The 25556-nt window shown below is 49.6% G+C and overlaps 1 protein-coding gene across 3 annotated transcripts; it reads right to left on the reverse strand.

The window, feature by feature from the left end:
• Positions 1-28: 28 nt before the first annotated feature.
• Positions 29-18245, reverse strand: TCFL5 (transcription factor like 5). Of its 3 annotated transcripts, none has more exons than XM_080686488.1 (6): positions 17517-18245; positions 16686-16872; positions 16015-16129; positions 14369-14609; positions 11807-11948; positions 29-777 (listed from the first exon to the last, which is right to left on the reverse strand). In XM_080686488.1, exons 1-6 carry the CDS (start codon positions 18173-18175, stop codon positions 655-657), a joined length of 1467 nt encoding a protein of 488 aa, XP_080542614.1. In that variant the 5' UTR covers positions 18176-18245; the 3' UTR covers positions 29-654. The 3 variants fall into 3 exon arrangements, with proteins under 3 accessions (XP_080542614.1, XP_080542613.1, XP_080542612.1); XM_080686487.1 differs by having other exon boundaries at positions 15967-16129; XM_080686486.1 differs by having other exon boundaries at positions 14369-14612; positions 15967-16129.
• Between the last annotated feature and the right edge of the window lie 7311 nt (positions 18246-25556).

The following is a 25556-nucleotide window of genomic DNA, read 5'->3' on the forward strand; positions in this document are numbered from 1 at the left end:
AATAAAGCCACTCATTTGAAACACTCAGTTCCAAACAATAGTTTATTACATGGACAGTAATGACTCTCATTGTGAAAGCGAGGTCACCAAAGCAGCCCGCCGTGACATCTCCTCCTCTATGGACCAAAGGAGTTTTAAGGATGTCTCTGGGAATTCCTAGCAAAATTCTGCAATGCAGTCCACGTGACTGGAAGCCGTTGCAAGGGGAGGCGATAAACAAATGAAATGAATTTCCAAACTACTTCTAGTGAAGAACATTTTGACTTTTCCAATTGCTAAGGGGGCATTTTTAAATGTAAAGGAAATAAGTAAAAAGCAGTGTACCTTGTAAGACTAAAGAAATTACAAAGGGTGTTAATTTTTTAAGTTATCATGTTAAGAAAACATGATGGAATCAGACAGATAATTGAAAAATTACTAATTGTCACTGTGTCTGCATCCCAATGGTCTAAGAGGACATTAATGGACGAATACTTTGTTTCATATTTTGTTCTAGATAAATATTTTTACAAAATGTGCTTTCAAAGTCCCCACTGGAGTCCCAGCTTGAGTCACGTCCCTTGAGAGTTGACGGTTGGCGCAGAGCTCCAGGGCTTGGACACACCCATGGCCGGGCGGAGGCCGCCTGCTTCCAGGAACCAGTGTCCAGTCCGCTCACTTGATCTCCATGGCAGGGCTGCTCTGCAGACTCTCCTGCGCAGGACACGTCGCCAGGGAGTCTGGTCTGGTCAACTTTAGCCTCCTGCCAGTTTTACCGCAAAACACACTCTCAAATTCCTACAGTTGAGAAAAGATTATTAGTGTACCAATCCATAGACATGAAGATTGCTTTCTTCGAAAACACAAAAGGTTGAAAATAAGAGCTAACCTACTTCAAAATATACTATTAGCACTGGCCAATGTGGGTCAGTGGTTAGAGCGTCAGCCTGCGCACCAAAGAGCCCTGGGTTCCATTCCGGTCAAGGGCATGTACCTGGGTTACCGGTTCACAAACTTACATCACATCTTGCTAGGGGTCTGTATGATAAAAATAGGGATTTAAACACTTTTCTCATAAGTTGCACTGACATTTACTTTAATTTTCCAACAGCTTCTCATAATACCTGGTCAGACTCTAAGACCGTCTTTTATAGTTTAAAAGCAACCACATTTGCATTTGTTATTTTACTGTGGTAAAATATATACAGCATGAACTTTACAGTTTTAACCATTTGTAAGAGTGTGATTCAGATGCATGAAATATATTCACACTGTTGTATAACCATATAAATTTCCGTATGTCTTTTTTTTTTTTTTTTTAAAGCATAGCATTCTTAAATAATTAGATCTGGGTTTATATATTTTTTATTGTGGTAAAATATATACAGCAGGAAGTTTACCATTTTAACCATTTGTAAGTGTACAATTCACTGCCATTAAGTACATTCGCACTGTTGTGTAACCATCCCCTCCATCTATTTCCAAGTTTTTCATTACGCCAAACTGACACTCTGCCCCCATTAAACACTAACCCCCCCACCCCAGCGCCCAGCATCTATCTCTGTCTCTGTGAATCTGACTCCTCTAGGCCCTCATGTAAGTGGAGCCACAGGACTTGTCCTCCTGTGACTGGCTTATGTCACTTATATGTCCTCCAGGTCCCTTCATGTTGCAGGTGTCAGGACTTCATTTTTATGGCTGAGTAACAGTCCTTTGTGTGGATAAAGCACATTTTGTTCATCTCTCAATGGACACAGGTTGTTTCCACATTTTGCCTGTTGTGAATGATGTTGTTGTGAACATTTTCATACAAGTATCCATTTGGGTTTCTGTTTTCAATTCTTTGGGGTAAATACCTGGAAGTAAAATTGCTGGATCTTATGGTAGTTCTATGTTAAACCTTTTGAGGACCCACCAGATAGTCTTCCATATGGCTGCATCAATTTATTTATTTTTTCCATCTTTATTGTTTAGAGTATTACAGATGTCCTCCCCTTCCCCCACCTCCCCACCCCACGCCATTTCTCCTCTCCACCCGGTTCCTACCCCACCCTAGGCCTTCTCCACCCTATTGTCTGTGTCCATAGGTAATGCATATACACATACAAGATCTTCAGTTAATATCTTTCCATACTCCACTCACCCTTTCCCTCTGAAATTCGTCAGTCTGTTCCATGTTTCCATGCCTCTGATTCTATTTTGTTCATTAGATTCCTTGTGGTTTTTTTTTTAGATTCAATTGTTGGTAGATATGTACTTATTGCCATTTTATTGTTCATATTTTTTATCTTTTTTTTCCTTTCTTCTTTTCTTAAAGAATACCCTTCAACATTTCATGTAATACTGGTTTGGCTCCTTATACTATCTTCATATTTTTGGATTCTTTTTGCTCTTCTGATTTTTTGTTTCCTCATTTTTCAAATGGTTGATTTGATTCTCAGAATCTTCTATTCTACTGTTGATTCCCTGTAAATTACTTTATTTCAGTTAGTGTATGCTTAATTTCTGACTGGTCCTTTTCCACTAAGATCCTTGAAAATCTCACTAAGTCCCCTGAAGCTCTCATTAAGATCCTTGAGCAACCTTATAACCATTGTTATGAACTCTGTATCTAGTAGTTTCCTTGCTTCTGTTTCTTTCATTTGTGATGTTTGTCTCCACATTTTGGCTGTTTCCCTGTGTTTCTATGTATTAGGTAGAGCTGTTATGTCTCCTGGAATTAGAATGGCTTTGTGGATTAGGTGTCCTGTAGGGCCCAGTGGCTCAGCCTCCCTAGTTACTTGAGCTGGGCAGTCTAGGTGCGCCCGTGTGGGCTATGTGCACAGTCTTGTTGCAGTTGAGCCTTGATTTCTGTTGGCACCACTGGGAGGAGTTGACCTCCAGGCCAATTGGCTGATGACCAGCTGTGTCTACAATGGAATAGCTGCTGTGCAGGAGACACCCCACTGTAACAGGACTTGCTTCAGTGGGGCTTTGGTGCTGAGTCTGACCCTTGACGATGTTACTTTTGGATGTACAGAGTTGTAATATGGTGTGGTCTGAAGCCGTCCACTGGGTGCACTGGCTCTGGGGCCTCCCAGGGGTGCCAGCCACTGCCTGCAGTCATCCTGCAGAAGCTACAGAGAGATCTGCAGGTGGCTGCTACTTGTATTGGGCTAGGAAGAGCTCAAGCAAGGCCCAGCTATGAAGCAAGGCAGGCTGGTACTGGTGCCAGGTCTTAGGCCTTTTATTGATAGACTGGTGGCCCGGTGCATGAAATTTGTGCACGGGGGAGGGGGGGGTGTCCCTCAGCCCAGCCTGCACCCTCTCTAATCTGGGACCCCTCGGGGGATGTCCGACTGCCGGTTTAGGCCCGATCCGGGACCACTGGCTAACTGCTCACCTGCCTGCCTGCCTGTTCACCCCTAACCACTCTGTCTGCCGGCCTGCTAGCCCCCAACTGCCCCCCAGCCAGCCTCTTCGCCCCCAACTGCCCCCCCTTGCTGGCCTGATCGCCCCCAACTGCCCCCCCTACCGGCCTGATTGCCCCCAACTGCCCCCTCCCCCCCGATGGCCTGCTCACCCCTAACTGCCCCCATGCTGGCCTGCTCACCCCCAACTGCCCCCCTGATGGCCTGCTTGCCCCCAACTGCCCCCCCTGCCGGCCTGCTTGCCCTCAACTGCCCCCCTGCCGGCCTGCTCGCCCCCAACAGCCTCCCCCCGCACCAGCCTGATCACCCCCAACTGCACCCCCGCTCCTGGCCTGATTGCCCCTAACCGCCTCTGCCTTGGCCCCGCCACCATGGCTTTGTCTGGAAGGTCTCCCGGTCTAATTAGCATATTACCTTTATTAGTATAGATTTGAAGCCAGCTGCTGCTTGCTTGAGAGATTTTAAGAAAATCTGAAGCCTGAGCCAGGACAGACCATTCATATGGAAAAGCCACTGCAAACAGCTTGGGTGGGGCTGCAAATTGGATGGGGCAGGGTCTCAGGGAATCACCAGGGTGGAGCGAACAGTGTGGGCCAAGGCTGATGGAAACTCAGATATGGTTGCCAGTCAGCTCTGCAACAGGTGAGGTCCCAGCACAGGAACAATGACCCCTACAAGCACCATCTGAAATAAAGCCGCCCCTGAGCTCCTGCCTCGTGCGAGACAGTCTAGTTTCTCCCTCTATATGTCTGGGTCCCCCACCCTTGGAGCTCAGAGGAAGCAGGACCACGTAAGTTTGTGTGCAGGCCCTTTAAGAGGAACACGTGGGTCTCAGCAGCTTCTGTGTCATTCAGCCACAATTCCTTCCTGTTTTCTACAGCCTGAAGTTATGGGGACTTCTCTTCCCAACTCTGAAATCCTGGGCTGGGGGTCTGGTGTGGGGCTGGGACCTCCTGCTTCTCATGGGAGGCCTTGGAGATACCCTTCCCAATCAAAAACATGCCACTCATGTGTGTTGGACCAGTCCATTCTGCGCCTCTGCCCCTCCTATCAGTCTCAATGTGCTTTCTCCTTTACTTCTCTAGTTGTAGGACTTCCACTGAGCCAGATTTCAGGTTCTGAATGATGGCTGTTCTGCATTTCTGTGTTAGTTGTAATTTTGATGTGGTTGTGAGAGGCAGCGAGTACTGGTGTTTATCTATGCTGCCATCTTGGTTCCCCCTCTGGCTGCACCAATTTACAATCCCACCAGCAATCCCAAGGGCTCCAATTTCTCCACATCTTCGCCAACAACTGCTTGTTTATTTTTTTGTTTTGTGGTTTTTTTTCTGTAGCCACCGCAGATGGGTGTGAGGTGATATCTCACTGTATTTGCATCTCTCTGATGAGTAGTGATACTGAGCATGTTTCCATGTGCTCACTAGCGGTCTGCATGGCCTCTTTGGAGAAGTGTCTTGTCAGGTCCTTTGAATCAGGTTTGTCTTTTGGTTGCTGGCTGTAAGAGGGCATAGTTCATTCATGCCAGAAAGGTAAGTGGCAGCACTCTGTGGGCACTGGCTGACCCCAGTTGTCTGGAGTGATGGCTGCTCCAGTAGACCGCAGTCTCAGTGGTGTTGTGACCAAGGACCCTGCCCTGTGCAGCTTCACTCGGAAGCCATATCTGTATGTAAGTATACTCTAAACTTTGAAAGGTTTTAGTGCAACTTAAGACAAACTACATGTTGATAATTTCCTGGGTTCTGATACCCAAAGCCCAAGCATAAAATATCTGCCTATATTTGAAAGGGTCGAATTTACCTTTTTAAAAAAAACTCATTTCAGAGAGAGGAAGGGAGGTGGGTGAGTGGGTGGGGAAGAAACATCTATTTGTTGTTCTACTCATCCATGCAATCATTGGCTGATTCCCATATGTGCCCCAACCAGAGAGTAAGCCACAACCTTGGGTGCACTGGGATGATGCTCCAACCAACAGAGCTACCCAGCCAGGGCTAGAATTTACCTTTTAAAATCTACACTAATAAAAGAGAGATATGCAAATTGACAGTCACTTTGCAATACCCACCAGCCAATCAGGAGTATGCAAATTAACCCAACAAAGATGGTGGTGGCCCCGCCCCCCAGCCACTCCGGGCTTCTGGGCAGCACGCATCAGGCGTGGAGCAGCCGGGTGGGGCGGGATGCCTACTATTAGGGGGAGGTCGGGGGGGTGGAGGAGCTATAGGAGCGGCGCTCCGGCCAGAGTGAAGACGGAAGGCGGCGGCCAGAGCGAAGGCCTGGGTCCCGGGTGCCAGAAGAAAACTGGTGCCGGCAGTCAGGGGAAGGAAGGCTATTGCACAAATCTTCGTGCAACGGGCCTCTAGTAACCAAATAAAGCCCAGGCTGGTGTGGTTCAATTGGCTGGGTGACATCCTGTGCACTGTAAAGTTGCTAGTTCAATTCCTGGTCAGGGCACATGCCTAGGTTGCAGGTACACTCCCCAGTCAGGGTGCATGGAGAAGGCAACTGATCAATGTTTCTCACATCAATGTTTCTCTCTCTCCCCCTTTCCTTTCCACTCTCTCTGAAATCAATAAAAACGTATTTTTTAAAAAAACTAAATAGAAGTCAGAAACAAAACAGCCATTTCTCAGATGGAAAAGAGTACTTGGAGAGATTTTCTAAGCCATCTTCACACATGAGGCTAACACCGGGCACATCTTTATTTTCAGTATTTTGCCGGAAGTGGGTTGAGCCATGCTCCATCTGGACTCTCCTGGGGTCCTGGGGGACCAAGTCCCTGGGAGTTGGGGTGACTGTGAAACAGAGACAGGGGCCTCCTTAACCCTCCTCAGCTGAGCTGAAGGTCAGCTAGTCATTGTCATTCTGCTCTCTCAATTAGCATCTGTTTTCAACCAAACAAGTGAAAAGACTGAGTTTTAAGGGATTTTTACGATTTATCAGAACACCTTGACATGACGTCTGGCCGAACTTGATATTCATGTTAGATTTGTAGATATGAGAATGCCAATAACAAAAACTGTACTTTTTAAGAGGAAGGAGGTGGTTCTAATTACATGTCAGGAAATGACACCAGGAAGTTACGACGAGTAAGAACTCATGTCAGTACAGAGACAAAGGATTAAAGACACACGAAGGTCTTGGAACTAATACAACAGCCACACACAAAGTGAAACAGGGAATGTGAGGGCCTAACAGAGCTCTGAACTGTGTGACACAAACAGAATTCAAGGGGATGACAAATCCGATCTCAGTGGGAGATGTCACAAAGGTCTCTGGGGACCAGAGGGGACAAAATCACAATTCATAATCTTGACCTAACAAACATGGACTTCACCAAATGAAGGGTGCACGTTCTTTCCAAGTGACCACAGAACCATAAAAAATTGACCACAGCCCTAGCTGGTTTGGCTCAGAGGATAGAGCATCGGCCTGCGGACTGAAGTGTCCCAAGTTCAATTCTGGTCAAGGGCACATGCCCGGGTTGCGGGCTTGATCCCCAGTGGGGGGCGTGCAGGAGGCAGCCGATCAGTGATTCTCTCTCATCACTGATGATTCTCTCTCTCGCTCTCTCCCTTCCTCTCTGAAATCAATAAATATGTATTTTTTAAAACAATTGACCACAGGAGAGGTCACATGGTAGTCTCAATAAACCTCAAAACTGCCGAAACCGGTTTGGCTCAGTGGATAGAGCGTCGGCCTGCGGACTGAAAGGTCCCAGGTTCTATTCCGGTCAAGGGCATGTACCTTGGTTGTGGGCACGTCCCCAGTAGGGGGTGTGCAGGAGGCAGCGGATCGATGTTTCTCTCTCATCGATGTTTCTAACTCTCTATCCCTCTCCCTTCCTCTCTGTAAAAAATCAATAAAATATATTTAAAAAAAAAACAAAACAAAAAACAAAAAACCTCAAAACTATTTTTTATATGACCATCTTCAATGATCACAACGTGAGAAACAGACAGACAGGAAGAATGAAAATCTGTGGAAAATGAAAATCCTCCTTTGCAGGAATCATGCAAAGAGACAAACCAAGGACATCAGATACTTGGATACGATGAAGCATTACCCTACGCTGGGGATGTTTTCCAAGGAGCATGGAGACCAGTCTGCTTTATATTCACTGACCAAGAGGTGAAAGGCTGAAAATAAATGAAGTAAGCCTGCAACTTAAGCACCAGAAAATCTAAACTTAAAAAAAAAGGAAAGAGAGGAAAGGTTTAAAAATAATTGACATAAAAGCAAATTATGATAGAAAACACACTCTTACTGACTCCTCTGTTCCCAATCCAAGAGGCCAGAACAGACCAGGAGCCGGTGCTCAGGGAAGACCCACAGCAGAGCCAGGACACTGGGATGAGGGACAAAGGAGTGACGAAAGAACGAGGTAGGTACGAACTCATCAGCACAAAGCTGTGAAGTACTCCCCAGGAGGGTCTCCCCACACAGTGCCAGCCCACCAAGCCAGGTGGCCACTCTCCTTCCCTGGGAGCAGGGGTCCTGTTGGAGGGAACGAGGGAGGGGTCATGTGCACTCACTGAACACGGGGATCAATGACCCCTGTGCACCAACGGTGAGATCCCTAGCCACTCCACTCCCACTGTTTGAATGGGGGGCAGGGAGTAACATTATAGAAGGAGGGAGGGGAGAAGGTGCCCCAAGAGAAGCAGGAACAGCCGAAACCGGTTTGGCTCAGTGGATAGAGCGTCGGCCTGCGGACTGAAGGGTCCCGGGTTCGATTCCGGTCAAGGGCATGTACCTTGGTTGTGGGCACATCCCCGGTGGTGGGAGGTGTGCAGGAGGCAGCTGATCGATGTTTCTCCCTCATCGATGTTTCTAGCTCTCTATCCCTCTCCCTTCCTCTCTGTAAAATATCAATAAAAAATATACTAAAAAAAAAAAAGAGAAGCAGGAACACCAGGGAGGGTGGTAACCTGGGGACTGGCAGCAGAGGTCAAGGTCAGGTCACCACAATCACCTTTGACCCATCACTGGCTAAACAGGCACTAGGCAGTCCAAGGCAGTTGGAGAAAGGAGATGGGACAGGCAATTCCTTTGAGCGGTGCAGCTGAGCAGCAAGGAGGGTGATAGTTGCTGGCAGGGGACATGGGCCCAGTTCTCAAAGGTGAATAACTATGGGACAAGTAACAGCACCTTTGCACCTAATCACCAAGCAGGTACTGAAGTAAAGTGACCATCTGGCCGAGCTGTCCCGTCCCCTGACTTAAGATGGAACCAGAAAGAGCACAGCAGAGAGGCAGGGATGAATGACAGCCTGGGAGCCCTGTGACCTTGGACTGGATTCTGAGTGGGGACACCCCCAGGACAACAGGTGCAGTGTAAATGTTGCCCCTGAACTACCAGTAACAGTGTCGGTATGAAGTCCTGCCTCTGACCACGTGTTCTAGCTGAAACACACAAAGGCCAGGTGCAAAGCGGCCTTGTGTCTACAACTCACTATCAAAGGTTCAGAAAAATACAGATTCTGCACAGAACAGAGCAAATGGGCAACATGCCAACAGCTGGCACCTCTGGGCGAAGCCAGGAGGGTATACAAGGGGCTCTCAGTCCTATTCTTGTCATTCAAGTTTGAAATTGCATCAAATTTTAAACTGACATAAGTAAATAAATAAAAGTGAGCCATCTAAGTGCAGAATCCTTCAGACACCTGGATGCCACAGTAACTAATGGAGGGACCCCCAGTAAGAGGCCGCTGAATATAATGAAATGCAAACCCCATGGCTGGTCACTGCTTTAGGGGAAAAACACAGCTGAGTCGTTTTAAAAGCATTTTGGGGACATGTGACTATTAGACAACATCAGAGAACTACAATCAATGGAGGGAGGCATGACGATGGCCTGGTGAGGAAGGAGAATGACACACGAGCAGACATTCAGCGGAGAAGGGTCACGTCTGCAGTTGTCTTTGAAGTCGCCCAGCAAATGTGAGTGAGGTTGCTGATGTGCACAGGCATTTGCTATGCAGCAGGCTCATCAGAAAAACGACAAAGCCAAGCACCTACTCACTGACAAGGACCCACTGGCCCATGCAGACTCGCCTGTTGTCCTGGGCACTCAACAGTCTGGGAAAGCCTGTGGGTTCCGCCCGCCTGCCCTGTTTCTCCCTGTCCACCCAGCAGCTCAAGCCAGAACTCTGAGTGCTCCCCAATCCCTCCTCCAGCACACCACATCCCAGCGAGCACGGGCCTCTGGCTCCCACTGCAGCGCCCAGCAGTCTCGGTGAGTGCTCTGTGGCCCTCAACCAGGGTCTTCACCTTCACTCCCACCCGGATCTCTCCTTCCCAGAGTCCAGGCTACTCACACAGCAAAACATCAATCACAGCATGCCACTCCGGCCTGACCCCGCGAGGCTGTGGATACCTGGCCTCAGACGCATGCTGCGGCAGGGCCCGCACGGCCGTGTCCCTTCCTTGAGACGCTGGGGACGCCGCCCACAGGCCAGCGGAGTCGCCATTTATTTAAAGTATGACTGAGCAGAAGCCTGGTTGAAGCAGGAAAGGTTTGTGGAATAAAATGTGTACTAAGATAACGCAGGAAAATCACTTCACTCTCTCATGCATCGTATTCTGAGAACAAAGACATTCATGCAAGTAAGAGGATGAGTTACTGAGAAACAGCGAGGCCTGCGTGTGTTTAGGCTGTTTGCTTCCTAATTCCCCCCACTAACTGGCATCACTCTAGCCCGTTTCTTGATGTTCCTATGATCTGATGCAGAAACAATCTACAAATTCAATATAATTAAATTTCAGAAATGCCCAGGATGCATACTGTCCATAAAATATAGTACCTATAAATCAATCAGAGAGTGTGTGTATATTTAACAAGGTTTTTGCTGTTGTAATGCCTTCATCGTACTTGAATGAGTTCTATTAACAATTTTCTAATAGGTACACAGAGCCAAACATTAAATCATTTAAAAAGTGTAAAAGCTTTATTAAAATAACCCCACAGTCTACCCCTAACAAATAGTGTTAAAGAGTAACTGCATGACAAACAACCGTAAGTGATCCGTTAGAGAGAAGCCAACATAAGCATTGCTTGGAAATGCAATTAAATAGACAATGAAAACCAGGACGACAATGAAACATGAAGTTCACACGACGCAGACAAGGGAAGCAGAGCAACTCAGCACGCCCGGCCACGCTTGCAGCGTCCAGCATCTGGACACAGGAAGCTCTTTTTTTTTTTAAAATCCTCACTCAAGGATGTTTTCATTGATTTGATTTTTTTTTTTTTTAAGAGAGAGAGGAAGGGGGTGGGGGAGAGAGAGAAACATCACTGTGAGAAACATCAACCAGCTGCCTCTTGTACGCACCCTGACCAGGAATCAAACCCGAAAACTAGGTATGTGTCCTGACCGGGAATCAAACCCACAACCTTTTGGTGTACAGGATGACGCTCCAGCTGACTAAGCTCCGGCCGGGACATGAGGGTCTTTTTAAAAAGGTTCCATGTTTATCACACCAACCTCAGCTTGGCTCTCCAGACTTGTGCTGCGGCTCACTTCACTAAAGCCTCATCACCAGTCAGCCTCACCACTAGCTCTGCAGCCAACACTGGAGCCCAGGTGTCCGGAGGAGCACAGGAGCCACAGCTGCCACCACCTGCGTTCTCTCCTCTGAACCATGGAAGGGGCGGACAAGACCCACACCAAGCACTCAGTCCTATGGGACCCAAGCTCACTCACTCACTGGGAACCCAACAGATGGTCAAGGACATGCTGGCCCCAGAGCCCCAGGTCACCCAGTCACCCAACCCACACAAGTGTCTCTCTTCCGCCTTTGGAGGCACTGAAGTCCAGACTATTTACTTTGGAGGCACTGAAGTCCAGACCATTCATCTGCCCTTTGCTTGCTTTATCCCTTTGGGTTTTCTGAGGGCAAAACCACTCCCTCCTCCAGTCTCTGAAAGCCCCTCTCGCCCAGTCCAACCCACCACACACAGCAGCACTCAGCCTGTGTGACCCCAGTCATCTCCACCACTGTGGAGCAAGCAGGCCAGGCGGAGGCCACTTCACTCAGTGACAGCACGCGCCACGAGCAGAGCTCTGCTCACAATGACTCCGTAACATCCAATTCCAGATACAGAGGACAGTTTGGGATCTTCAGGGAAAAGGACACATAAGAACACTGATAAGCTGACAAACTCCTGAAACTCCACCTGGCCTCAATACTCACCTTTTTTTATTTAATATATTTTTATTGGTTTCAGAGAGGGAGGGAGAGGGAGAGATAGAGACATCAATGATGAGAGAGAATCATTGATCGGCTGCCTTCTGCACACCCCACACAGGGGGTCGAGCCCACAACCCGGCATGTGCCTTGATCAGGAATTGAACTATGACCTCCTGGTTCATAGGTTGATGCTCAACCACTGAGCCACGCTGGCTGGGCAATACTCACCTTCTTAAGAGAATCTCCATGGCGCTCCTGAATGTACTTTAGGAACGCAGTGGTCCACTGCAGGGTCGTGGCCTTATCTGTCTCGGCGTTGCAGAACGGGACCAAAAGATTCAACTCATCACAGCAAATGCGGATTCTGCGCCTACAGCAAAATCCAAAGCAACACAGAGAATCTGGAGCAAACACAGAGCTGAGCAAATGTGCATGTCACTTGAAGGGTCAGAGCTAAGAGGCCTGGCATCAAGTGCATGGGCAAAGGCCTCTGTTCCCCCAGGACCTGGTGCCCACGACGGCCCTCGCCCAGGCTCCTTCCCTAGGCCACTCCTGCCCTGGGCACCCTTCTCAGGGAGTTTCCCTATTTACTTCTCAGGGGCCAGATTCAAGGGTCTAGACCAGTGGTTGGCAAACTGCAGCTCGCGAGCCGCGAGTTTGCCTCTCTGTTGACTAATGAGTTTGCTGACCACTGGATAGGGGCTTAATCACAAGGAACAACAATAGCCTGTAATTATTGGAATCGAGAGTCTAGGTCAGTGGTCGGCAAACTCATTAGTCAACAGAGCAGCAAACTGCGGCTCGCGAGCCGCAGTTTGCTGACCACTGGTCTAGACCAACAACAGACCCAAACCCCTAAAACTGGAAGCAAAGTGTTGTGTTCTTTATTGGGCAGGTCACTCTCTCCCTCAAGTTAGTAAGCTGCCCGCTGTGTGCCCAGGACGAAGATCCCAGCCTCACTTCGCCAAGGGACCTGGTTCACAAAGGACCACAGACACCAGCCTATTGATATCTGGAAATCTGGGCTCCTTAAAGACCATTCAAATCACAGCTGGAGTCACGACTAGGCCACCTGCAACTTTCACACATATGGCTAGTGACGTGCGGAGTCCGACCTAAGCTGACACTGAACAATGCACAGGACATGGCCCTCGTCCTGGCCTCCCACTGAACACGCAGGACTTTATGACCTTGTGAACACAGCTGGCACTTAGTGGAGCTCTCCACCCCTCATCAGCTTGTTTAATTTTAATCCAAACCTACGTAGCAGACAGTAACTCTTACAGATGGAAACTCAGGACAGGATGGGAAGAGCTGGCAGAAGGAAGGCTGTTATAGACTAGGACAGTGGTCGGCAAACTCATTAGTCAACAAAGCCAAATATCAACAGCACAACAATTGAAATTTCTTTTGAGCGCCAAATTTTTTAAACTTAAAACTTCTTCTAACGCCACTTCTTCAAAATAGACTCGCCCAGGCCGTGGTATTTTGTGGAAAAGCCACACTCAAGGGGCCAAAGAGCCTCATGTGGCTCGCGAGCCGCAGTTTGCCGACCACGGGACTAGGACATGGCAGAGTGAGAATGGAAACTTCCACTGTGAGCATGTAAGGGTTTTCCCAGAGCAGGTGCTCAGTGAATGTCCTCTAAATAAATGCCAGAGGAAAGATGCTCTCTGTCACCTGGTGAGCTCAAGGGTGTATGCAACTCAGTCCATGGTATCTGCTGGCTTAACTGTATCCCTTTAGAGCAGGGGTGGGGAAACCCGGCCCTCGGACCATATCATGCCCTCGAAATCATTTGGTCTGGCCCTATGAAGGCATTAGGGGTGAGTTAAATGTTTGATCAAATGTAGCAGCTAATTTTTAAGTTGATAATCTTGTCTGGCCCAAGAATGATGTTACAAATATCCAAATGGCCCTGGGCAGAAACAAGGTCCCCACCCCTGCCTTAGAGAGGTAACCTGTCTCAGCTCCACCATGGGGCTTCGTCTTGGTCCAGGCTGTAACTCCTGAGCCTACAACAGAAACTGGCCTGCAAGCTCAATGAATGACTCGGTTAATTAACTCTGTGTTAGAAAGTATCATGTAAAACCCCAGCTGCAAGAGAGAAACACTAACCACCCTGATTCTACACAGAATCTGCAAATATATGTAGAGACAAAATGACTTAACAGTTTTAACCCCCTCCTTCCCCAACATTCTTAAAGGAACCAGGACAAACTGGTGACAAGGGCTGCAGGGGAACTGCCAGCAGGCTACACCACCCTCAGGAAGGAAGGCATGCCCATGAGGCTGGCCGGGATGGCATCTGGGAACTTAAGATTTCCCACCATCGTGAGTTAAGAGAGGCTCCCTGTGCCTAAGCGGTCTGTACAAATAATGTGGTTTGCATGAAACACAGGCTTTCCTTCTGGGTCTGGAGCCTGACTGTGTGCTGGGTAGGGGACGCCCACAGGACTGGTCCCAACACAATCTCGGGCATGGAGTCTGCTGACAGCTTTCACATGTCCCAGAACTCAGGGGTGGGAGCCCTTGGGAGGCCCCTCCCCCATCCCTCCACCTTCTCAAATTTTTCCATGTCTTTTCTAATGGATCAGGATGGTCTGGGTGTGTTGGGGACTCCAATCCACCCAGCAGAGCAAAGTCCACGTTTACTCATGCGAACTTTTCCTCCATTTGAACACAGACATGGCTCCTCTTGTTTTTACGGCAAGGTGCCTGTTATCACTAATGTGTCTAAGTTAAGTGACCACAGACGCTCCAAAGCTCGGTCCCACGCACACACATTACCTTCTGTCCCTCTCCATGCGGTTGTGCCTTTCCCTGCGCTGAGACCTTCCGCCCGGGGCGCTCTGGGACTGCTCCCCAAGGTGGGACTGTGATGACTCTGCAGACTGCCAGGCGCCCTGGGCGGTGGTGGCACCTTCACCCACGTTCTGAATCTCGCCAAGGGCTCTTCGCTCCACACTGGTGTCCAACTGACGTATCCTACTCCGATTCCTCTTATTTATCGCTTGTTTGCACAGCGCTTCTTCTTTGCAAAAGAAGAAAAAGTGGTACTTTAATTATTTATTTTTAACTTATCTCCAGTAATGCTGAATACATTGTTGGCATCTTGAATCCAAGACATAAACATTAATGGGAAAGGAGCACAGAGACCTGAAGAGGACGAGCTGGACACGAAGGCAACTTCGTGTGAGCAGCCAGCTCCAAGCTCCCAGTTCCAAACACCAAACTGGGCGCAAACCTACAACTAAATTACAACATGCCGAGTGTTCATCAGCACAGACTTGCCAAAGCCCCCTTGTTAATCAACAGGCGTTAACTGTCATCTATGAACAACCAAGAAGTTATTTGATTTTTCTGATATTCAGAGTGGGGGAAAAGCTGAAATTATTCTAATAAGACAAGTGGTATTCTACCTGCAATTCTCAGAAGAGGACAAAAGCTAAGTGGTTTAAAATTCAACTCACCCTCACCTTACAAGTGATTCTTCCCACATGAGGGGCAATCACATCAGAGCTACAGAAATACATCATGTTTCCACCAGACACAGAACAGCAGACACCTAACTGGTGTGTGTGGTGACGTGCATCCCGAGAAGCCACATAAAGCCACATTCAAAGAATCACCACATTTCAGAATATTGGACAGAGGGAATTTGCAGGCATTGGTAATGTTTTATTCCTTAAGCTGAGTAATCAGTATAGGAACTATTTCAATCTTAACTTTCACACCTGACAAATGTTAACATATACTTTTGTAGCAAGTGTCATAAAAACAAGGAAAAAATTAGTTATTGCCACAGGAGAAAGCAGTAGCCCTCCACCCCATCTGGTGTTCATAGCTCTCGGAAAGCTTAGTGCCAGCTGTGTTATTGTGGTGGGTAACCTGAAAACCAATTTGTTTCCAGGGAAAAAGGGGTGAGAGTTAATGTTTGAGGAAAGCAGAGTTTGCCTTCAGCAGTGTCTTTGTTTCTACATCACCTTATGGCCCTGTGCCTCCAACTCAGACCTCTGCCCACCCGCAGACTGTATCCTAAAGCTTCTAGCAGATTTCAGGCTGTGCCTTACTCGCAAGGAAAATAAAAACAAACAAGCCTATGTGCTTTGCTGACTTGAAGGTAACTGAAATTTCATGTGAGTCTATCATTTTTGTGTTAGGGTATTTACTATCAAGAACAGGCAGCCCCAAACTCAATGTTCCCATACCAAGTGTAATTCGGGCAAATGCTGAAAGTGAGGTGACGAGGGGAAGATGGAAGCCCTGAGATACAGACATTTCCAAGGCTGGTCATGTTCATAAACCACTGCCCCCTTGAAAGATCACAAGGACAGCAGGGCAAAGGTCAGGCAGAAGTACCTGTTCCCTTCCACTTGGTGGCTTACCTCCCACTTTAATCCAAACCTGCTCAGGCAAAGCTTTATTTCTACTACCTAAAGTCTGCTTCGTGGATTCAATTTCTTGTTGATAACAGAAAGAAAATGCTCTTGGCAATCCAATATCCTGATGTTTGGCAGCCTCAAGTATAGAACAGGAGTTATTAGAACTCTGGAAAAGATGAAGCAACAGGAACTTGATCAATATGCGCCTTCTCTTTCCTGTACAAATGCAATGCAGTAACAGCAGTGACGTCAAAGCTATTAAATGCAACATGAAGAGCTTAGGTCACAGAGGACTTTTGAAAATTCCCTAACCAATTTGTTAATGTGGCTACATTGAGACACAGGTTATGCTTCCATCACAGTAATTTTATTACAGTGGTGACAATGAGACCTGTAACACTTTTTGCAAATAAAAAAAAAATTATTTAACCACATAAATGCTCTCAATTTTATATGTTGTTTCTTTTTGTATTAAGTTTTAGAGAGAGGAAGAGAGAGAAGCATCAATGTGAGGGAGAAACATCAATCGGTCACTCCCACTCATGCCCCGAACGGGGATTGAAACTGCCCTGACCAGGAATCGAACCCGCCATCTTTGGCTGGATGGAACGACACTCCAACCAACTAAGCCACAAATGCTATCTATTTGAAAAAGTTAAAAAGGTCAATGAAAGAATCTAAGTAAAGACATTAACTTCACTTAACAAAGCCACTTTCTGCACCTGTGTCTGTGAGAGGCTGGAGCCCCCTCCAGAGGAGCAGGCATTCGCAGTGAACAGGGGGTAGGTGAGCTGCAGAGTAGTGGCAGCGGCAGCAGTCTTATTTTTCACTAACGCTGTGCATTTGTTTTGTTGCTGATGAAGAGGAACGTTCATTAACTCAGATGGATGTCGAATAAGAGTCACCAAACTGCCAAGACAAAAGAAAACCCAGAAACACGTGATGATTCGGCAGGAAAGCTTCCTGAAACACCACCACCATTTACCATCACATCTAACGGTTAACACTGCATTTTCTAGAGGTGCTCAAATCTGTCGGGAGGAACACACCCATCACGGAAATCTCTACCAAGCAACTGTCAACTGGTGTAATGGACAAGCTCAACCTTCTTCCTCACAGAGGGAGAGACTGTGTCATCTTTTAGTTATACCTCCTCCTCCCCATCACGCCCAGGACACCAATCTCTTTTGAGAACCATCCTCCAAAATCATGACTCTGTATAAAATGGGGAAAACTATACGGTGGGGATGGATGGCAAGCTGCAGGGTTACGGGAGCAGATAGGCTGGGAGCTCACCACAGAGCTGGCAATCCGTCAAACCTCATTATAAGTCTCCCTCACCCAGACCCAGCGGGGCCTGCTCCCTGCTGATGGCAGCCAGAAGGGAACTGGTGGCCTCTGCACAGGACCCTCTTCCTCCACACCCAGACCCGGCGGGCAGATGCCAGGCTCAGAGAAGCTGGTGGCCTCTGCACAGGACCCCTTCCTCCACACACACCCAGACCCGGCAAGACCAGCCCTCCCGCCCTGCCGCCCGCAGCCCAGGCACCCACTTGTTGAGCGCCACGCCGGGCTCGGGAGGCTCAGCGCCGCGCGGGGCGGGCGGGGGCTCGGCGGGGATGCTGTTGAAGCGGTCCTCTAGGCGGACGCGCACCGCCGACTTGGCCCGCGCCTCACAAGCGCCCTCCGCGGCAGCCGCGTTCTCCTTGCCGGCGGCGTCGGGCGCCTTAGGCCGCGCTGCGCCGGGGCCCGGGCCATCGGCGCCCGGCGTCTTTTCGGCGGCGGCGGCGGCGGGGGGCGCGCCCGCCTCGCTCAGTAGCATCATGCGTAGCTCCTGGAAGTCGATGTGGCCCAGGCACGGGTTGGCGCCCGCGAAGCCGCCGTCGGCCAGCGCCGGCGGGCACAGCAGCGGGTACACGGGCGCCGCGCCCCCGCCCGCCGCCGCCGCCGCGCCCCCCGCCGCCGCCGCGCCCCCCGCCGCTAGGAAGGCCGAGTTGAGGCGTGTCTCGAGCTCGCCCTCGGCCGCCGCCTCCATGTGCGAGTAGAGAATGTGCTGCAGCTGCGTGTACTCGACCTCCGTCATCTCCACCAGGCTCAGGTCGGTGGTCGTGAAGCTCAGCCCCGCCTCGCCCAGCGCCGCGTCCGCGCCCTCGGGGCCCGCCGGCCCGCCCGCCTGCGCCTGCGGCGGCTCCCGCGGCCCGGGGCCCGACATGCCGGCGCCAACGGCGGGGGGCGCGCGGCGGGCGGGCCGGCGTCGGACGCGCACAGGCGGACGGCGCGCCGGAAACCGCCGGCCCAGCGCGCTTGCGCGGCCCCGCCCCCAACGGCAGCCCCTCCCCCTGCGCGTCCCCCGCTCTCGGGCCCCGCCCTCCAACCGCCCGCCGCCCCGCCCCTCGACCGCGGCGGCCGGGCCGGGCTGCGGGCGCACGCGGGGGTGGTGCCAGTGTCCTCGGGTCTTGATGGCCGGGGTCCGGCGTCCGCAGACTGGAAACCACCCAAGCCTGGCGGGTAGCCACGCACACTTCCACCGAGTTCATGGAGCCACGGGGTGCTGTGCGGCTCCCCACTTCTCAGCATGCGGGGCGAACACGACGTCTCCATGCGCCCCAAAAGTAGACAGGTGAACAGTGCCCCAACACAGGTGTGACAGGCAGTCTGCGTGCCAGGTGAAGAGTCAGTCAGATCAATACACATCCAGTATTTACCGGGGCGTGTGATGCACTCCACGAATACCGGCCAAGAGACTAAGATATTTGAACAGCTTTATTGAGCTCCTGCACCAGTCCGTACTGCTCGTCCATTGTAGGGAATGAGCCTCTATGATCCATCTCCAGCATGGTGGGCTTTAGGTGGAATTTGCTGAATTTCCTGAGGGCAAACAGAATGTAGGGAGGAGGGAACAGGATATAGGAACAAAGAACTGTGGGCGTGGGCCAGCATCATGGTGGAAACACCCCGGGACAGGGGAGGTGGAGGCAGCTGGAGAAGGCCTCAGCCCAATTCTTTTAAATGGCCCAGTGGGAGACATTGAGGAAACAGGTGACTCCATAGTACTCAGCCAAAGAGGAACTGAAGGAGGGACTAAATAAAGAAGCTGTGTTTGCTGCCTCAGGTGTGCCTGTACCAACGGACACTCGCTCATGCTCTCGAGAACTATTAAAAATCTCGTTTTGACCATACTTCAGTCTCCGACCCGTCATTTGAATTTGGACAGGTGAGCATTTTCACATCCATGTAGTGTGCGGTCCAGTGGTTGTTTGTGCTCACAGCGCTGCACTCATCACCCAAAGAGGAGGCGAGTGAGCCCTAGTGAGCACCCCACTGCAGGGCTCCTTTGCACAAATAGGAGGCCCAGGCCCCAAACGTGTAAGAAAAAGAAAAGGCCAAATGGGAGAGGAGCCCTGAAGGAAGGAAGCGGCTTTACAGAACGAGGCCAGCACTGCTCAGCTGTGGGATGACCCACGCTGCAGTCAAGTCACTTCAGGGGCTCTGGACCACCCAGTAAACCATAAGCACACCATCCGTCCATGTGAGCCTCACATGATGAGGACGAGTGCTGAACTTGAAACTGTTGCACAGACACAAGCTTCCTGGGGAACCAGCACAACCCCAGGTGAAAACCAAACAACTATTACAGGAAAGTAAAACTCCAGAGCAACAGCCCCTATGAACAAGTAGGCAAACATTTTTTATTTTTTTAAGTATATTTTATTGATTTTTTACAGAGAGGAAGGGAGAGTGTTAGAGAGTTAGAAACATCGTTGTGGGAGAAACATCGATTAGCTGCCTCTTGCACACCTCTTACTGGGGATGTGCCTGCAACCAAGGTACATGCCCTTGACCTGAATCGAACCTGGGACCCTTTCATCTGTAGGCCGACACTTTTCTACTGAGCCAAACCGGTTAGGGCTAGGCAAACATTTTTTAAAATCCTCACCCGAGAATATATTTTTATTGATTTTTTAGAAAGAGAGAAACATCTATTGGTTGCCTCCTGTACGTGCCCAACAGGGGATCAAATCTAAAACCTAGGTATGTGCCCTGATGGGGAATTGAACCCACAGCATTTTTGTGTACAGGAAAATGCTTCAACCAACTGAGCAAGTATGCAAAATTTTTTAACAAAATCTTAGCCAACTGAACTCAACACAATTAACAAAAAGGAGATTATGATGCAAGCTTTGTGTACTTTTAAGAGTCAACCAATGGAAATTACCACATTAACAGATGAAAAATATCAGCCGTCTGATTACCTAAAAACAAAACAAAACTGTTTGACCAATCAACATCCATTCCTGATAGAAACTCTGCCAACCAAGGGCACACAGGAAATATAACTACAGCTAATGTCACACTTAGTGGTAAAGAGCAAATGCCCCCACCCCCCGATAAGGGGAAAAGCCGAGATGCCCACAGTCACCATATCTGCTCAGTATTGTACGGAGGGTCCACTGAGCGCAACAAAGCAGGGGAGAGACAGGCTTTCAGGTGGAAGATAAGTGCACTCCCGCCTTTACTTGCAGACCCCATGCCCATCTGTGCAGGAAATCCCAGGGACATCTATAAAAGCTAGTATGTGAATTCAGCAAGGTCACCGAAGACAAGAACAGCATGCAGATGTCCATTGTGTTCTGTATACCAGTGATACACAGGTGTGCACTGAAATTAAAATATGCCAGTACACTCAAAAATACGCTTAGGGCAGATGAGTGGATTAGAAAACTATGGTACATTTACACAATGGAATACTACGCTGCTATAAAAAAGAAGGAATTCTTACCATTTGCAGCATCATGGATGGACCTGGAGAGCATTATGTTAAGTGAAATAAGCCAGGCAATGAAAGAAAAATACCACATGATCTCACTCATTTATGGAAAATAAAGAACATTATAACCTGATGAATAAAAAGATAGATACAGAGGCAGTGAAGCATCGAACAGACTGTCAAATTACAGTGGGAAGGCTGGGGAGTGTTGGGGCCGGGCGGGGGGGAAGAAATCAACCGAAGGACTTGTATGCATGCATATAAGCACACCAATGGACACAAGACACTGGGGGGGGGGGGGGGCGGGGTTGGGATGAGGGCATATGCCAGGCAGTAGGGGGGGCTGGGGGAAGGTCAATGGGGGAAAAAGGGAGACATATGTACTACTATTTGTAATACTTTAAACAATAAAATAAAATTTAAAAACTTTCCCTTAGGTGTAAATTTAACAGAATTTTGAGAGTAAGTGGATGCTGCATGGACATGCTCCCAGGAACAAACTAAATTACAACTAAAATACAGAAAAACTTTCTGGTGGAGATGGCATAGAGACTGGGAGAACAACATAAGTAAATTAGTTTTTGAAAGTGTCTCAGTAGCTGCACATTTAAATTATTTGCTTTAAAAATATATATAAATTACTTAAAAAATAAAAACAATAAATTTAACAGAATTTTAACAGGTATAGGACATGTATGTTGATATCACACTGAATCCTTTCATGGCCCCCAAATCCTCTGTGCCCCGCCTCTTCATCCCTCCCCTCAACCCCTGGCCACCACTGATCATTACTGTCTCCACAGCTTTGTTTTCCAGATGTCACGTAGTTGGAGTCACACAGTCGCACAGAAGCCTTTCAGATTGACTTCTTCCACTCAGTCATGCATTTCATTCCTCCCTGTCTTGTCATGGCTTGTCAGCTCATTTCTTTTTTTGGTGCTGAATAATATTCCTCTGTCTGGCTGACCTATCATTCCACCTGCTGAAGGACTTCTTGGTGGCTTCCAAGTGTTGGTGATTATGAATAAAACTAGGGGCCCAGTGTACGAATTCATGCACCAGTGGGGTCCCTTGGCCTGGCCTGTGGGATCCGGCCTAAACCGGCTCTCAGATATCCCCCGAAGGATCCCGGATTGCGAGAGGGCACAGGCCAGGCCAAGGGACCCCAACGATGCACAGTCAGGGCAGAGGAGGGACATAGGAGGTGGCCACCTGGGGAGGGACCATGGGAGGGCTCCAGTGCGTGTTCAGCCTGTCTTGCTCAGTCCCGATCAGCCGGACCCCAGCAGCAAGCTAACCTATAGATGTGAGCATCTGCCCCCAGGGGGTCAGTGCATGTCATAGCAAGCGGTTGAGAGGCCTTAGCATATCATTAGCATATAATGCTTTGATTGGTTGAACGGACAACTGGATGACCGGACACTTAGCATATTAGGCTTTTATTATATAGGATGACTATAAACACACATGTGCAGGTTTTGTGTGGACACCAGCTTTCAACTCCTTTGGGTAAACACCAGGGAGCGTGGCTGCTGGGTCCCACACGTCTGTTCAGTTTGTAAGAGACACCAAGCTGCCTTCCAAAGTGGCTGCACCAGCTGCGTTCCCACCAGCAGTGAAGGAGAGTTCCCGCTGCTCCACATCATCGCCAGCACTTGGTGTTGTCAGTGCTCTGGATTTTGGCCGTTCTGATAGGTGTGTCCCATGACCTTTTGTGGACCCAATTACAGTGCTGGCTAGGTGCAGCATGGCACAGGGCTGGTGGATGTCTCAGGACACAGTATATGCTCTAAATTAGCAACCAGTATTGGTGCTCTGGCTTCAAAGCCAGGATTCAGGGACCTGTCACAATGACCCCTGCTGATTCACTGGAAAAATCTGTGTTTTCTGTTCCTGCAAGTTTAGGTTCTAAAGGGCTCAGCCCAAAGGAAGGAGCACCTTCTCTAGGGGAAAGATGGCAGACTGTGCCAGCTTGGGGACTGGCCTGTCAGGGGCTGGCCGGCTCTGAGCACCCCGTCTCTTGTGATTATAGTTGGTAGAGAATGACAATGATGTAATTCAGCCAGGACCTCCCACAGCACAGACCCAGCAGGAAGGAAAGCAGTTCTCCCACCAGGCTGGGGACCCACCAGCACAGGGAGCATAGACTGGGCAGGGGATGGGTCATTATGAACACCAGCAGCGGCCGCATGGCCAGCTGCAGAAATAAGGATGTCACAGCTGAAGTGCCTCTTCTGACTTTGACAAGAACATGTTTGTATGTCTATTAACCACTTGCCTTGGCTTCCCTTTCCTCTTGTGCTGTTAGCCAGCAGAAGATGTGACAAGAGAGCTGGCCTGTTCCCAGAGTGTGCAGGGCGGGCAGCTCACCGAAGTGTGGTCTCCTGGGGACGGGCAGCGTGGTTTCAGGATGGTGTCTCACGTGTGGTGGGAGCAGGCTTTGTTACTGTCTTTATTGGGAGATTATGGCTTAGAGGGTGCTGGGGCCTGGTGGCTGGCCGTGGCTGGGTCACCGTTCTCAGAATCCTGAGGGTTCTAGGCCAAGAGGGTCACTGAGACCTTGCTGCCTGAGATCTGAAGGCCAGAAGAGGAGCAAAGACACTTGGCTGGTTGTACTCTAAGGGCTGAGGTGGGTCACGCCGGTAGTGACTCACCTGGTAGAGCAGACCTCTATAGCCCTCAATTCTGGGCCAGGTGTGCTTCTGCCATCCTGAGAGCGAGTGGCTTCCCAGGAAGGACACTGCACCTGGAAGGTTGCAGGGAGGCAGAGTGTTTGCCTTATCCCGAATGTCATGTGACAGGATCCTCAGGCTGGTGGCTTCAGCATGGTCTTTCCCTGAAACTCACCCTCTCCCCACCCGCTTTCTTTCTGTCCCTGGGCCTGGGCCTCTACTTTTCATTAATTGAGGCATACTTGGGCTTGGCTGGCTCAGTGGTTGAGTGTTGACTGATGAACCAGGAGGTCATGGTTCAATTCCTGGTCAGGGCACATGCCCAGGTTGCAGGCTGGATCCCCAATGTGGGGCATGCAGGAGGCAGCGATTAATGATTCTCTCTCATCACTGATGTTTCTTTTTCTTTTTTCTTTTTAAATTTTCATCTGAGGGTATTTTCCCATTGATTTTTAGAGAGAGTGGAAGAGAGAGGGAAAGACAGAGAGAAATATAGATGTGAGAGAAACACCTTGATTGGTTGCCTCCTGCACGCGCTGACCAGGACCCAGGCTGGGGAGGAGCCTGCAACCAAGGTATGTGCCCTTGACCAGAATCGAACCCGGGTCCCTTCAGTCCACAGGCTGATGCTCTATCCACTGAGCCAAACAGGCTAGGGCTCTCATCATTGATATTTCTATCTTTCTCTCCTCCTCCCTCTCCCTTCCTCTCTGAAATCAATAAAAATCTTTTTTTTTTTAAACGAGTATTTGGGTGGTTGATCGTTTGGGCAATTTTGAATAAATTGCAATAAATACTTACAGACTTGTGAAGGTGAGTCTTGGTGTAGGGCAGTTTCTCAATTTTTTAAAAAATTACTCCTCCCTAAGGAGTCTCTTTAAATGGTTTTTCTTAATTGTCCTCTCCCCTTGCGACATCGCGGTCACAGAGGTTCTGTACATCTGTGTGCTGGGCCCTTTGGGGGGCTGGGCCCTTTGGGGGCATGGCCCGGGCAACACCTAAGATCTGGGCCAGTACTGCTCATTGAACATGCTGGGGACTGCGGGTTATGTGGCATCTCACCCAACAACCCGCTGGCAGGACACTGCAGCTGCCCTGCAGGTGTGCGCACCTGCCCCTCCCAGCAGCCCCGAGGGACAGGCTTGTCTCTGAGTCCTCACCAGCACCTGTGATGGTCAGTTTTCTGACACTGTGGTGGTCCCCACTATGGCTTAATACCTCCTGGTTTTTACTAACACCCCTGATTTCTTCCCTTGCAGGAGGGATGGCCGTGTGACACAGCCTGGCCGGACTGAAGTTTTAGACGAGGAACAGATGTGGGGGGCGTGCCTGCAGGCTGTCAGTTCGGCTGGCTCAGACCCCTTCAAGAGCATGGCCATAGTGTGGTCCCTGCTGTGAGCGTGTCCTTCCCGGGCACCCCGTCTGCCTGTCCCTGTGCTGTGGGGCAGGAGGTGGGAGGAGCAGAGGCCCCAGCACCTTGGGCTTTCTGGTGAAACAGCCACTTTCTTTTTTTTTGTTTTTTGTTAATACTTACCTGAGGATATCTTTCCCATTGATTTTTTTAGAGTGGAAGGCAGGGAGGGAGGAAGGGAGGGGGGGAGAGAGAGAATATCAATGTAGGAGGGACACATCCATCAGTTGCCTCCTGCACGCACCCCAACCAGGCCAGGGGCCGGGGATCGAGCCTCCAACCCAGGTACATGCCCTTGACCAGGAATCAAACCCGACCCTTGGGTACATGGGCCGATGCTCTAACCACTGAACCACACCAGTTAGGGCAAAACAGCCCCCTTCATTCTCCCTCACAGTAGCCTGAGTGGCTGAAGTGCAAGGACCAGGAGTGACAGTGAGTGGTAGCCCCCAGGAACTCCCCTGACAGGCAAACACAGCTGCTGGCTCCTGGGCTGGTCCTCCAGCCAACTCCTCATTATTCAGGTTCCCAGAGAGCTAAGCTCTGAGCAGCACCTGTACCTGCCTGACACTAAGTGGAGTCACAGCTGGAGGACAGCCAGGGTGCTGGGGTGACAGGAAGCGGGAGGTGTCGTGGAGTGTGTACAAGATACAAGATGGGCTTCAGGTTGAATGTAGGAGGCCAACCGTCAGAGGAGTCATGTAGGACTGACTGGGGACTTCTCAGTGTTCTGGGGGAAGTG

This window comes from Plecotus auritus (genome assembly GCF_963455305.1).
Source record: "Plecotus auritus genome assembly, chromosome: 8".
NCBI classification, from domain to species: Eukaryota; Metazoa; Chordata; class Mammalia; order Chiroptera; family Vespertilionidae; genus Plecotus; species Plecotus auritus.